The sequence below is a fragment of the Eschrichtius robustus genome, chromosome 18, assembly GCF_028021215.1.
Source record: "Eschrichtius robustus isolate mEscRob2 chromosome 18, mEscRob2.pri, whole genome shotgun sequence".
NCBI lineage: Eukaryota > Metazoa > Chordata > Mammalia > Artiodactyla > Eschrichtiidae > Eschrichtius > Eschrichtius robustus.
Window position 1 is genome coordinate 1495967 of NC_090841.1, and position 12385 is coordinate 1508351.

The 12385-nt window shown below is 44.2% G+C and overlaps 1 protein-coding gene across 6 annotated transcripts in view; it reads left to right on the forward strand.

Annotated features, from left to right (window-relative positions):
- IFT88 (intraflagellar transport 88) overlaps positions 1 to 12385 on the forward strand; it is a 74499-nt gene that overhangs the window by 54169 nt on the left and 7945 nt on the right. For 5 of the 6 annotated variants that reach the window (XM_068526661.1, XM_068526658.1, XM_068526660.1 and 2 more), the window contains 3 exons: positions 291 to 343; positions 2040 to 2105; positions 5526 to 5632. In XM_068526661.1, coding sequence (XP_068382762.1) covers positions 291 to 343; positions 2040 to 2105; positions 5526 to 5632 — 226 coding nt within the window. The remainder of the gene's footprint in view (positions 1 to 290; positions 344 to 2039; positions 2106 to 5525; positions 5633 to 12385) is intronic. The other variant, XM_068526657.1, reaches the window with a different exon arrangement.

Consider the following 12385-nt stretch of genomic DNA (forward strand, 5'->3'; position numbering starts at 1 on the left):
GAATGCTGTGGTCTTTACCCAAACTGGTGAGGTGGTTCTTATAAGAATGTCTAAATAAAGGTGTGAGTTAATTGAAGGACTCTAAATTTAAATTTCCTAATATAAATTTGACAGATAATAATGAAGGAAATTGTATATATGCTATTTTTAATAATAAAGATGATCTAATCAAATGTCAAAAAGTAATTGAAAGATAGTACAGATATGTAGCTTAGCTTTATAAAACTGTTTGGCCATCACAGATTATTTTTGTTTCATCTCTAATTTCACATAATTTATTCCTTTTACAGGCCCACACAAGTGAAATGGCAGCTGATGGTAGCTAGTTGTTTTAGAAGAAGTGGTAAATGCTTTAATTTTATTCACTTTAATATGTGTTGCTTGCTTCTATCTTTTAGGTAATTATGCATATAAATGTGTTCCTATTGTAGATTTATTTATTAAGATTAACTTTTGATAAGTACACATATCAAGCATTATATGAAAGACACAGTGGTTACTACGTAGAGATAAAAGTTACGTTTACTAACCCGCATCCCCTGCATTGGAAGCAGGGAGTCTTGACCACTGGGCCGCCAGGGAAGTCCCATCTAGTCACCTTTCTAAACATCCTGTGTGCTCTGCCCAATGTGTGAGCCTCTCTCACACCTGAAAAGCTGAGGAGAGCCCAGAACTGGGGCCGCAGGACTTGATTTTGTACAGCAGATGTCACTAGTCACCCTGGTTGTGTTTTCAGTGACTGTCTTTATCCTGTCCTGTGCTGCTGGCCTGTTCTGCAGTGTCAGTGTGTTAATGGTTTGGGACTAGCCATGAAGTGAATGATACTGTTAAAATATCAAGATTAAGCAGGAGATAAATGTTAACACTGTGGTTAAAATGTTTAGTGTAGTTAAAATAACATGCTAATGTAGTTAAGTGTGAAGAATGCAGTCCCTCTTATAGAGCAAACAGATGTCCAGGAGGAGAACTCCCTTACCCAGGGAAGCGTGAGCTGTGACCACTGGCAGCGGTCCCCGCCGTTTCTTAGGGCCCTCTGTCCGCCTCCGAGAGCCCCTCAGGTGGCAGCGGGACACAGGTGCGGTGTGGCCTCAAGTCATTTTGCGGGTTGGTCTCTAATGTTACCGTGTTTCCTGTTGGCGGAAAGACCTCGCTGTATACACATTTTATTTACGTCAGGGCGAGTCTGAGTTGCCTGCGTGCGTTTAGCGCCTGTCCTGTGACGCGCACGCGTGTGTGTGTGTGTGTGTGTGTGTGTGTGTGTGTGTGCGCGCGTGTGTGTGTGTGTTCCTCGGGTTTGAGCGCTGAAGCGCAGGCGAGGGGAAGAGCAGCCACCTTAGCCGGCCCGGCCGTGCGCTGGGTGCTCCGGTCTCCGTCTTGTTCAGCCTCCACCCCGACGCTGAGGCCGGCGGGCCACCCCCTTGTACAGGAGGCCCAGACGTAAGGGCATAACTCTTTCCTGAGATTTTAGCAAAGGTCTTTGATCCAAAATTCGTTTTTCCTATTCTTTGCTGCCATGTGAAGCTAAATTATTTTATTACAAAACAAAATGCTTTCTGTAAACCTTTTAATGTTTGAAAATAAAAACTGCAAAACAAGTTATTTTTCATCTTTTCCAAGTGAATAACGTTGAAATTAATGTTATTACTTCGTTTATTTTAAGAAGTAGAACTAAGTTTCAACCATTTACTTCTGCTCTACCCCTTTTTCAGATTTATTTTATCTGTACATTTTCTTCCAGAAGTTATATTGAGGGACCTCCCTGGCGGTCCAGGTGTTAGGACTCCACGCTTCCACCGCATGGGGCACAGGTTTGATCCCTGGTCGGGGAACTAAGATCCCACATGCTGCACAGCCAAAACAAACAAACAAAAAACAGAAGTTATATTGGGAATGGTTATTTATGCCTATGGCAAACATGAAAGTCATCCTTCTAAACCAATGAAATGGTGCCAGCATATTGAATTTAAATTAGTATTTTGCTGAATCCTGTTAATTTCTATAATCTGCTAGTATGTTTGTTTTTTCTCCTTCACTTATAGGTAACTACCAAAAAGCATTAGATACTTACAAAGATATTCACAGAAAATTTCCAGAAAATGTTGAATGTAAGTGAGACTACATTTTGTAACTTTGAAAGTATAGGTTCTCACATTTTATGTCCTAATATGTAATAATTACCTTTGCTACAGTAATTGCATACATAGATACCAACCTATAATTTGTGGTACATATGTTTAAATATGTGGTTATAGGATCAGAAAATTTGACTATGCAAGTACACATTTTTATAGAATTTAATTGTTGACGGATTTAAATATACCACTGAATTCTCTTCAGTAGTAAACAGATCTATATTTCAAAGCTTTATGAAATTTTAAGAATAAATTTTGGTTTACTATTTTTTAAAGTTCATAAACTGTGGTATTTTATAGAAAAGGCATTTTATTTCTTTAAAAAAATTCTTTTTTATAAATTTATTTATTTTATTTTATCTTTGGCTGTGTTGAGTCTTCGTTGCTGCACGCAGGCTTTCTCTAGTTGCAGCGAGTAGGGGCTACTTTTCGTTGTGGTGCGCGGGCTTCTCATTGCAGTGGCTTCTCGTTGCGGAGCACGGCCTTCTCATTGCAGTGGCTTCTCGTTGCGGAGCACAGCCTCTAGGCGCGCAGGCTTCAGTAGTTGTGGCACGTGGGTTCAGTAGTTGTGGCTTGCAGGCTCTAGAGTGAAGGCTCAGTAGTTGTGGCGCACGGCCTTAGTTGCTCCGCGGCATGTGGGATCTTCCCGAGCCAGGGATCGAACCCATATCCCCTGCATTGGCAGGCAGATTCTTAACCACTGTGCCACCAGGAAAGCCCTAGAAAAGGCATTTTAAACCATCCATTTAATTATAACTTTTTGAGACTGAAAAAATACCTTTAGAGTTTATGATAATAGAACATTAATAATCTTGCTGATACTGGTGGCAGATTAATTTTAAAACATTATATGTAACTTATTTCCCTTTTATAAAGTTGGCTTTGTATAAAATATTCATTTCTTCCAGTCTTATTGCACAGTAGATTTGATGCAACTTGAAGTAACAGTGTTACAGTAACAGCAACAAGATCAGGATCCGGAAGAGTACAAAATAACCACATTCATAGGTCTCACATTCTCACTAAACTATACATGGCCCCGAGTAGCTTTGTGACTAAAGGAGGAGAGCAGATACAGTTGGTTTTATAATCTGTACTATTTATAAGGAAATAAAAAGTAGTTCCTTGGGAAGAAGAAAATCCTTTCAACTCTTCAGTCGTGTCGAGACACAGAGGAGAGTAGATAAAAGGTCACTGGAAGACGTCATAGCTCCTAGCTTTACTAACATCCCTCCAACAAATAAAATCATGTGTTTGAAAAGACCGTTTTGAATGTTGTCCTTCAGTGACCGTGCACACAAAACAGCACATTTCAGTGAAAACAGGTCTTTTCTGGGCCACGTTTTCAGTGGCGCAGCCTGGTCCGGGGGTTAGACGTGCTGCATGTTCCTTCAGTAATATTTTTCTCAATTTGACTTCTGTGAAAGCAGAGAGCTCAGAATTATGGCCTTTGCTAAGAGCCTAAGGGCGAGGAGTTTTGTAATGCTGGTCCGATGTGGGTCCGTTAGCTCACAGCAGTTTCCAAATGCCAGTCAGAAAACAGGATACATGGGAATTACTTGTAAAACCTGTAAAAACTACAAATCTGTAGCCCAACCTACAGAGATTCTCATTCACGTTTGCAGTGGACCCAGATATCTGATTTTTCCTATTTCTTTTTTTTTTTCTCATCTATTTATTTTCCTATTTCTTTTTTAACAGCTTTTAATGTGATTCTTAACTTCAGTCACATTGGGGAACTGATACTTTAGAGATTAAATGAGAGCAGTAATAGCTTTTGGGGAGTGGAAACCCAACAGTCTGCTGGGCAGAGTTTCTCAGCTTCGGCAGCACTGACATTTGGGATTGGATAATCCTGTGCTGTGGGGCCATCCTGTGGATTCTAGAATGTTCTAGCAGCATCCCTGCCCTCCACCCACTGGGTGCCAGGAGCACACCTCCTGTTATGACATTGTCAGGTGTCCCCTGGGGATGCAGCTGCTGCCGGTTGAGGACCACTGCAGTAGCTGCAGCACCTCCACACTGGACAGCAAAGGGAGCACCTCCAAGCAAGGCCACTTTTCTTTCTTTAAAGAGAGTTTAAGATTGACTGTAAAAGTTGAATGATTGGGACTTCCCTGGTGGCGCAGTGGTTAAGCATCTGCCTGCCAGTGCGGGTGACACAGGTTCGAGCCCTGGTCCGGGAAGATCCCACATGCCGCAGAGCAACTAAGCCTGTGCGCCACAACTACTGAGCCTGTGCTCTAGAGCCCATGAGTCACAACTACTGAGCCCGTGCGCCTAGAGCCCGTGCTCCGCAACAAGAGAAGCCACCGCAATGAGAAGCCCGTGCACCGCAACGAAGAGTAGCCCCTGCTTGCTGCAACTAGAGAAAGCCCGCATGCAGCAACGAAGACCAAACGCAGCCAAAAATAAATAAATAAATTTATTTTTTTTAAAAAGCGTTTAAAAAAAAAAAAGTTAAGTGATTATCTGTGCCGTGGGGAATGTCCAAGGTACTCTGGCCTGTTTAATTTTCAAAACAGGTGTAATCAGTAGTCTACCTTATGGTAGCATAGGAAAAACACTTGCACTCATGTAAGGTCTCACTTTGAGCAGAGTACTTTTCTGATGAACCCAAAGGGTGATTTAGTCTTAAAATACATTCTTCAGTTATCAAAAATTGACCTGCTCCATAGAGTTACAGGTGACATGCTAAATTTCAGAGGATATCTACCGAAAACAGTGGGTTTTATTTTACATTAAATATTCCTAAGCCACTCTTTCCAAGGATGGGTAGATAAGAGAGATAATTGAGTATTATTTGTAGAAAATATAAATTACCTTCTTACTGTGCATTATCAGGGTAAATGTATACATAGGCAATTTACACAGTAGTAATGTGTGACATTTTAGATTATTTTAGTACCATTACTCTTGTAATACATTAATGGTCATGAATTAGTCACTAACTTACAAATTCTTATGGGGTGACTGCAGTGCTGGTACACAGTACTGTTCCTGCCCTGTGGATATGGCAGAAAACAAGACAGACCAGAATCCTGGCCTCGTGGAGCTTGGATTCTAGTGGGAAGAAAAAGACAATAAACAAGTATATAGTATGTCAGGAGTCGTAAGTGGTATAAAGGAGAAGCAGATGAGGAGATAAAGGCTTGGGTTATAGATGCTGTGGTCTCTCCTGAAGGGCAGGTGGGCAGAGTCCCTCTAAACCCTCTTCCAGGGAGGTCAGTTCTCAGAGGGCCAGGAATACAAAGTGTAGTGATTTTTCAAGAGAAACAAACACTGTTTGTGAGCAGCATTCCTACCCGGGTCCCAGAAGACTGAGTTTATTGATTTATTGTCCTTTGAACACTATGGATAAATACTTCTCTAAAAATATTTTTCATAATTTAGGTCTACGCTTCTTGGTTCGTCTCTGCACAGATATTGGATTAAAAGAAGTTCAAGAATATGCAACAAAACTCAAGAGATTGGAAAAAATGAAAGAAATCAGGGAACAGGTATGTCATGTGAGCCGAAAACTGCTGTCAATTTTGAAAATGTCAGCCTTCTGTAGCTCAGCTGAGTGATGTCTGGGCTTCTGTCAGTGAAATTAAGTTGCAGTTATTTTTCTGCTGTGGCATAAAAGGAGGAATAACTAAAACTCTAGTTTTAGGATAAAATTCAGTCAAAATCTAGTTCCTAATCAGAGAAAGTGCAATAGATTCAGTGTAGTTTTTAGTGGAAATCTACTAATAGACTAACAATTGTAATTTCCCCAGTACAAAATAGCTGCAGGTTAATTTGTAGACGTAACTTTTTAGCTACATTAGCATGTTATTTCAGTGTCAGCTGGAGAGTCTCGTGGCCTGTGGAAACCAGGAGACAGTCACTTGCCTACAACAGCAGTTCGTTGGGCTGCTCTGTTGCATCGTAGGGCATGGCTCTGAGGATTGCTGATACAGAGGCTTCAGGTGTATTTCTGTGTTCCCTGCAGTGTTTTACTTCTGTGAGAGAATAATCCCTCCTGTGTTTGAGCCTAGAATATTTAAAACTTTAACATGATTTCTGAGTATCCGCCTTTCATAGAAAGAAAATTCTTTAAGCTTAAGCTTTTTCAAGAATTTAATTACCTTGGATAATTAAATCTAGATATCGTATTTGCTTTCAAAATGTGGTTATCTTGTTTTTGCTTTGAAGATGTGACCTGATTGTTTTATTCTCTTTTTTAAATTATCAGTTGTAAAAGCATTATGAGCATGACCTAGATCTTTACCTTAAAAATCCTATAAAACATCAAGTTGGTATTAAAATGCCACTGCTAAGGTATATAGTTACAACCTGCTGTGAAGACCAGCTGAATACCACGTACCAATTGCTAATTTAATTAGATAACTGTGTGAAAGTTTTGTAAAATTAAACTAGTACAAATTGGAAGTTCAAACTATCATAATTATCATCATAATTACTATTACATTTGTTTTATTAAGAAGAATCAAAAAGAAGTATCTATTTCAAACCGTGAAATTCTTTGGAGCTCAAAACTAGTTCTGTGAAGTTACTTAGTGTAGAACCGTGGGTGCATCTGGAAGTCTTCAGACTTCGTAAGTTTAAGCATCAGTGGTTTGTCACTTACGAACGGTGACTGAACAGTGCACATGAGCTCAGGCAAGTTCTGGATCCTGCATGGGGTCCATGTGCTGACCCCGCAGCCGAGTGGGAGTGGGCCTCCCGGCTGGACGCCCCCCACCCCAGTGAGGAGCCAGGAGCCTTCTAGCTCCTGCTTCCGGGGGCCGCACTCAGGCTTTAGGAAACATGGATTCCGAGGACTCCTGGGAAGTGAACTTGAGGGGTCAGGTCGAGACCTGTGCCCGCCACGCACCCTCCTCAGAGCCCCCGCCAGCCCCTGCCCTCCTTGAATCTAGACAGCCTGGGCCGCTACAGGTGCTCCTCTCCTTCTGACGTGGCAGCCCCCCCCCCCCACCCGACTGCAACCCCTGTCCTGACTGTTCTCTTTTGCTCATGGGGGCTTGTGATTTTACTGTTGTAAATGAGTATCGAATGTCATTGAAATGGCTTTTCCTTTCTAATGACTACTCAGCCTCTTGATTCCTCTTCATCACAGTATTTGTGTATTCAGTGAACATCGTCAGCTTTTGTCTGTGTCTCTCATAGACCTGACCTCTTATCCTTATGTTGTACTCGCCATGGTGTGATTAAGGACACTTAGTAAGCTCAGACGAGTTACAGTTGATGCGTTTAAATTACGCAGTGCTTACCTTACCGGCTTACCCAAGTGAGCGCTGTGTCACTGTGCTCGAGCAATGTCTCTCTTCCTAATGCCTTATCACTGCCGCACTGCACTGTGCCTGCGTCACTCAGATACGTCCTCTCGTCCCAGCCATTCCTTCGTCTTCCTTTAAGTCACAGCCCTTATCCACAGAGCACTTTCTTTCTGTTTCCTTGAGATCAGTTTCTCCATTGTTCTTTGGGACTGCTCATTAAATCTTACATAAAGAGAAACATTTTCTTGATGTTTTCTCACTTATATTTTGCTTATGAACACAAAATTGAGGGGGAAATTAGTGGAAAAGGTCAGTCCTGGGAAGGAGAGCAGAGGCTTACAGAGAAGGAGTCCTGTGGGTCCGAGAGCAGCCTTCTCGGGAAATCGCTGCGTGTCCCCGTGCATTTGTCTAGATTGTGAGCCGTGGGGCGGGCACCCTGTTTCCTGGCTGCGTGGTGCATGAGACGCTATTCGTTATGAAACAAAATGTCGCAAATAAACGCCTGAAGTAAGGATGCTATCCTTTTCTAAATTTGAACTTAAAACTTCTTGTTACTCGTCCTGTGTGTCTCCTGTTTAGAATCTCTCTCGATGCAAAAACTTAACGTTTTTCCTTCGTAATTAGGATTTCTTCATAAAATCATTGCCGAGGCCTGTGTAATACCTGTTGTACAGATATATCTTGATTTCTTTGAATATTTCCACATGGTTAGGTATCTTTTTTCCAGTTGGTGACTTTCTACAGTCTGTCTAGCTTTCAGGTGTTCCTTGCTAAAGCTCTCTGAGTGTCTGTAGTCGAGCTCGTCCATATTGTTAGCTGGAGACGTTTGGGAACCAGCCACAGGGTTGAGACCAGGGATGTCCTGGATAATCACGCCACACCTTTACCTGAGCTGCTGGAAGGAATGCAGAGCTGAGCCCCTGTCTTTACCCTGTCCTTGCCCCTGCCAGTGCTGATGGTGGCAGAAGTTTGGCAGCAGAAGGAAAAGAAGTGATGAGGCTGGGTGGCCTTTCCTGGTCTCCCTGCTCTGGCTGCAGTTTCCCCTCCTTCCCCCTGATGGCGTCTGCTCAGCTGGGCATCAGCGACCGGCAGCGGCAACACCCAGTGCCTGATGAGCACGGGCCCGCTCTAGCCCTTTGCATGTACTGGCTAATTCAATCATCACAGGAGTCCTATGCCATGATGTTGGATGTGGTTTTATTATTACTGTTCTTTAAGATGAGAAACCTGAGGCCCGTGGTTGCAAAGCAACTTTCTCCAGGTCACACAGCTGTCGGGGGGTAGGCCTCGGATTCACATCCGGGAAGGCCAGCTTCTGAGTCCAGGCTCCTGACTGCCATGCCCTGCTCCCTTACGGATAGTAGAGAAAAAGGATGATGCGACCAATTACTTTCAGTGGGTGTATAGTCCTTCCTTTTCTGCATCCAGGACGTTGGTAGCTCACTCCATGAGCTAAACGAGAATGCACCTCTGTGAGCTCACTCTGATTTGATCAGAGCTCGGGCCTCAGAACAGTGCTCTCCAAGTGTGGCCTGTGGACCCTCAGAGCCTCAGAATCGCCTGGGCTTCTTACAGTTACAAAGTCTTGGGCCTCGCCCCAGACTACCCCAACCCCAGAATTAAAATCTCTGGGTATGGAGTCCAAGAATCTGTGTGGTTTTTAAACAAGTTCTCAAACGCATTTTTTATTCACAGACCTTCAAGAAGCACTGGTGTAGTGTTACGCTCCCGAAGGGTTACCTTCAAATGATCAAACCCCAGCTCAGGGGACAGAATCTGCTTTAAGGGGAAAAGCAAACACAAAATAAATCAGGCCGTGGATTTTTAAACACTGTTTTAAAATGGAAAGGGATTTTTGTAGACCTAAGAAGGAAAGAGAAACAGATTCAGGATTATGTGGACCGGGATCATGGACCTCCCCAGGCCCCTAGCTCCTACCTTAAAGCACTAAAGCTGGAAATTCATTTCTCTGGACTGACTTTTCAGAGAAGTGCGTCCTCTTCTGGAACACTTACGGAGAAGGAGGCTGTTCTCCCCTTTGTGCTGGGGGCCTGTGTTCCTGGGCGGGGAGGGAGCTTTGTGCCCTGTTTGCAGAGCCGTGGCAAACAGTCCCGGGCGTGGGGTGGAGCCGCCCCCCAGCAGTGTTGGGTTTTAAGAGACAGTTCGAGTTTCCGCTTCGCTGAACAGAAGAACGTTAGCTGCAAGGAACTCTTCAAACTTCATTGCACGAATGGAAGAGAGCAAAATGGGAAGACAGGAGTTGAAGGCTGAGTATTTTAAATGTGACAAGGAAGAGAAAAATACCAGCCCAAACCAAAGAGGATTAAGGGACAAAAGGAAACGATTAGGAGGGAGGAAGAAGATGGGGAAACAGATAGTTTACAAAACACAAAGTTTTAATTGCTCATTCACAAATGAAGTACATTAATAATTTATTCCTTTTTAAAAATCGAATTTCTAAATTTTCACAATATTCAAAAGGAGAATTCCTCTCCCAGTATTTGCCATTTTCCCCCCAAAGAAATCAAATAATTTCAAGAAATTCTTTCTTTGGCCAACTTAAAATAATATGTGACATTCAAAACTAATGTAAAATATAGTTGGTACTTATGCTCAAATTTCCAGTTATTGCCAGAAGCTAGTTGAGTAGAAACCCTTCTGGTCATAGTTCTTAAAAGGAAAAAGATTCTGTATGAAGATCTCATAAAGGCATAGCTTTAAATGAACTGTGAAGGAAAAATGCAAAATTTTTAAAGTTTACGTATGTAATGGAAGCTGCAAGAATGTTTTGCCCATTTTATACGTTATTGCATTTATAAAGTTCAACAAAAACGTAGAAGATAATTTATATAGCATTCATCCTTGGTATCAAGTGTGTGGTGATTTGGGCCTTGACGTTTTCCAGGGTGAGGCTCCCGCGACGCTTTGGTTAAAGGCCGTGGAGTCCCCCCTGCCGGCATCACCCTGCGCCGGGTCCTTGGGTCACCTGCTCAGGAGACGCTTGACACGGACGAGGTGCTCCAGCTTCTTGTCACCTGGCAGGAGAGTGAGACACACACAGGTCGCCTGCTGCCCGTGTGCACTGGATGGGGTTCGGCCTGTGACCAGGGGTCCAAGTGGTCCCCGGCGGAGGTGTGGCTGGACCTCGGGGCCTGGCGTGGAGACGGGAAGGTGTGAGAGAGGTCCGAGGGCAGGGAGGTGCGGCCACGTTCATGGGTTCTTTGGAGTTGAAGCTACAAAGAAGCGTCTTAAATTCTGTTTTCTCTTGAATTTGAAGTCAGAGCCAATCTTCTTAAGGATCCTTAACTAGGTAACAACTGCTCCTTGTTCTAAGACAAAAATCTACTTCTTACGGATGGTGGACGGAACCCCGGGCTTTCCTCTCAGTCCCGGCCATCTCCAGACCTGGTTCTCATCAGCAAGATGAGGACAGCGTTGTCGGCTGGCCTTCCCAAGCCGTCCGCGGCGCGCTTAGGTCCGTCCCAGTCTGTCCCTGACATGGCTAGAAAATGACCACATACTTGGATGTCAGAGACGTCAAATCGCTGCGGGAGTTTGCAGCCGTCACCCTCGGGTCCTGTGACCGCTGTCCCCCGGGGGCGGGTGATAGTGTGACAGTGTGGGGCTGCGCGGGTCCTGGCGACTCTGCCTGACGCCTGCCGGAGAGCAGTGTCGTGTGTTCGCGGTGGGGAGAAGACACTCTCCCAGCACTTCCCTGTTTAATTTTTCCATCATTTTGTTTATATCTCCTTTGCTCCTCTTCTCTTTGTACCTTCTTCTCTCATTTTTTCCCCAAAGTGGGAATGGCATCTTTTTTTTTTTTTCATATTATTGAAAAAACAAATGTTATTCTAAAAATACAGGTAGATTACTTTTGTAAGTAACATTTTAATTCAAATAAAAATGTGTTAAGGAAAAAGTGAAAATCATTCAGCCACGACTTTGAGATCACTGTTAGCATTCTGACATTTCATCATCCCAGGCATTTTTACAAATATATACAAACATATATCAATACGTTTTTTAAATGGGACTTTTTTTTTTTTTAAACAAAAGTGGATTTTTATAAAAGTACTGTCTTGTAACCTGAGTTTTCCCCTCACTTAGGAAGATAACCTGGGCAGCTTCCCATGTCAGCAAAGGCAGGCCTGTGTCGTTTTTTGCCCCTTCCTGTGGCTGTTTGACGTGTCAGTGTTGCCATGATGAGACTCTTCTGTCAGTCCCGCTTCCGTACCTCACGCCCCTGTAAGCGAGTCCGGATTCCTGGGAACTTTATGAGGTGTTGAAACTCTGAGAAGGCGGCAGTGTCTCCTGCTGAGAACAAAATGTGACACTGCAGTGCGCCTGTGTCCCTGGGCCTGTGGTCCGCCCCCGGCATTCGCTGTTTGCACCGGCCCCTCTCAATAAGTTGTTATTGTTGTGCCTACTTTATTTTCAGAGCTTCATGTTCTCTTTCTCCAGAAGGTTCCCCCAAACTGGACCTCACCTTGACCCCCTCCAGTCACGCGGCCGAAGCATCCCTCCCCGAGACCCTCACGGCCATGGTGTGAATGTAGTGGACACTTTGACCTTTCCACCCTGCGTGACAGAGCCCCGCTCGGTCATCCCCTCCCTGTCCCTTTAGTTCCCGGGGCTCTGGGGTGGTGGCGGGGCCTGACCCTTTGAGGGCTCCCCTTCCTTCTGTCCCCTGAAGGCCCTGCGACCCGGCCTCTGTGGGTGGATGGTCTGAGAGAGACTTGGCCGAGTCTCCACAGGTCACATTGCTTTAAACTTAGAACCTGATCGAGCCTATGTGCTGGTAAACGTTCTGGTCTCACTTGTGACATTGCCGTCTCTGTAACCTCCATGCGGACTCGCTGCTTCGGCTGCTGTGGCGATGGGGACACAAGACTGATCACGGTGGGGTTTATTGATTTCCAGGGGCAAATGGGTGGAAGAGGACGAGAACCCTGACCTCCGCCCACAGACGAGTGAGTGGAGTCGCGGGGG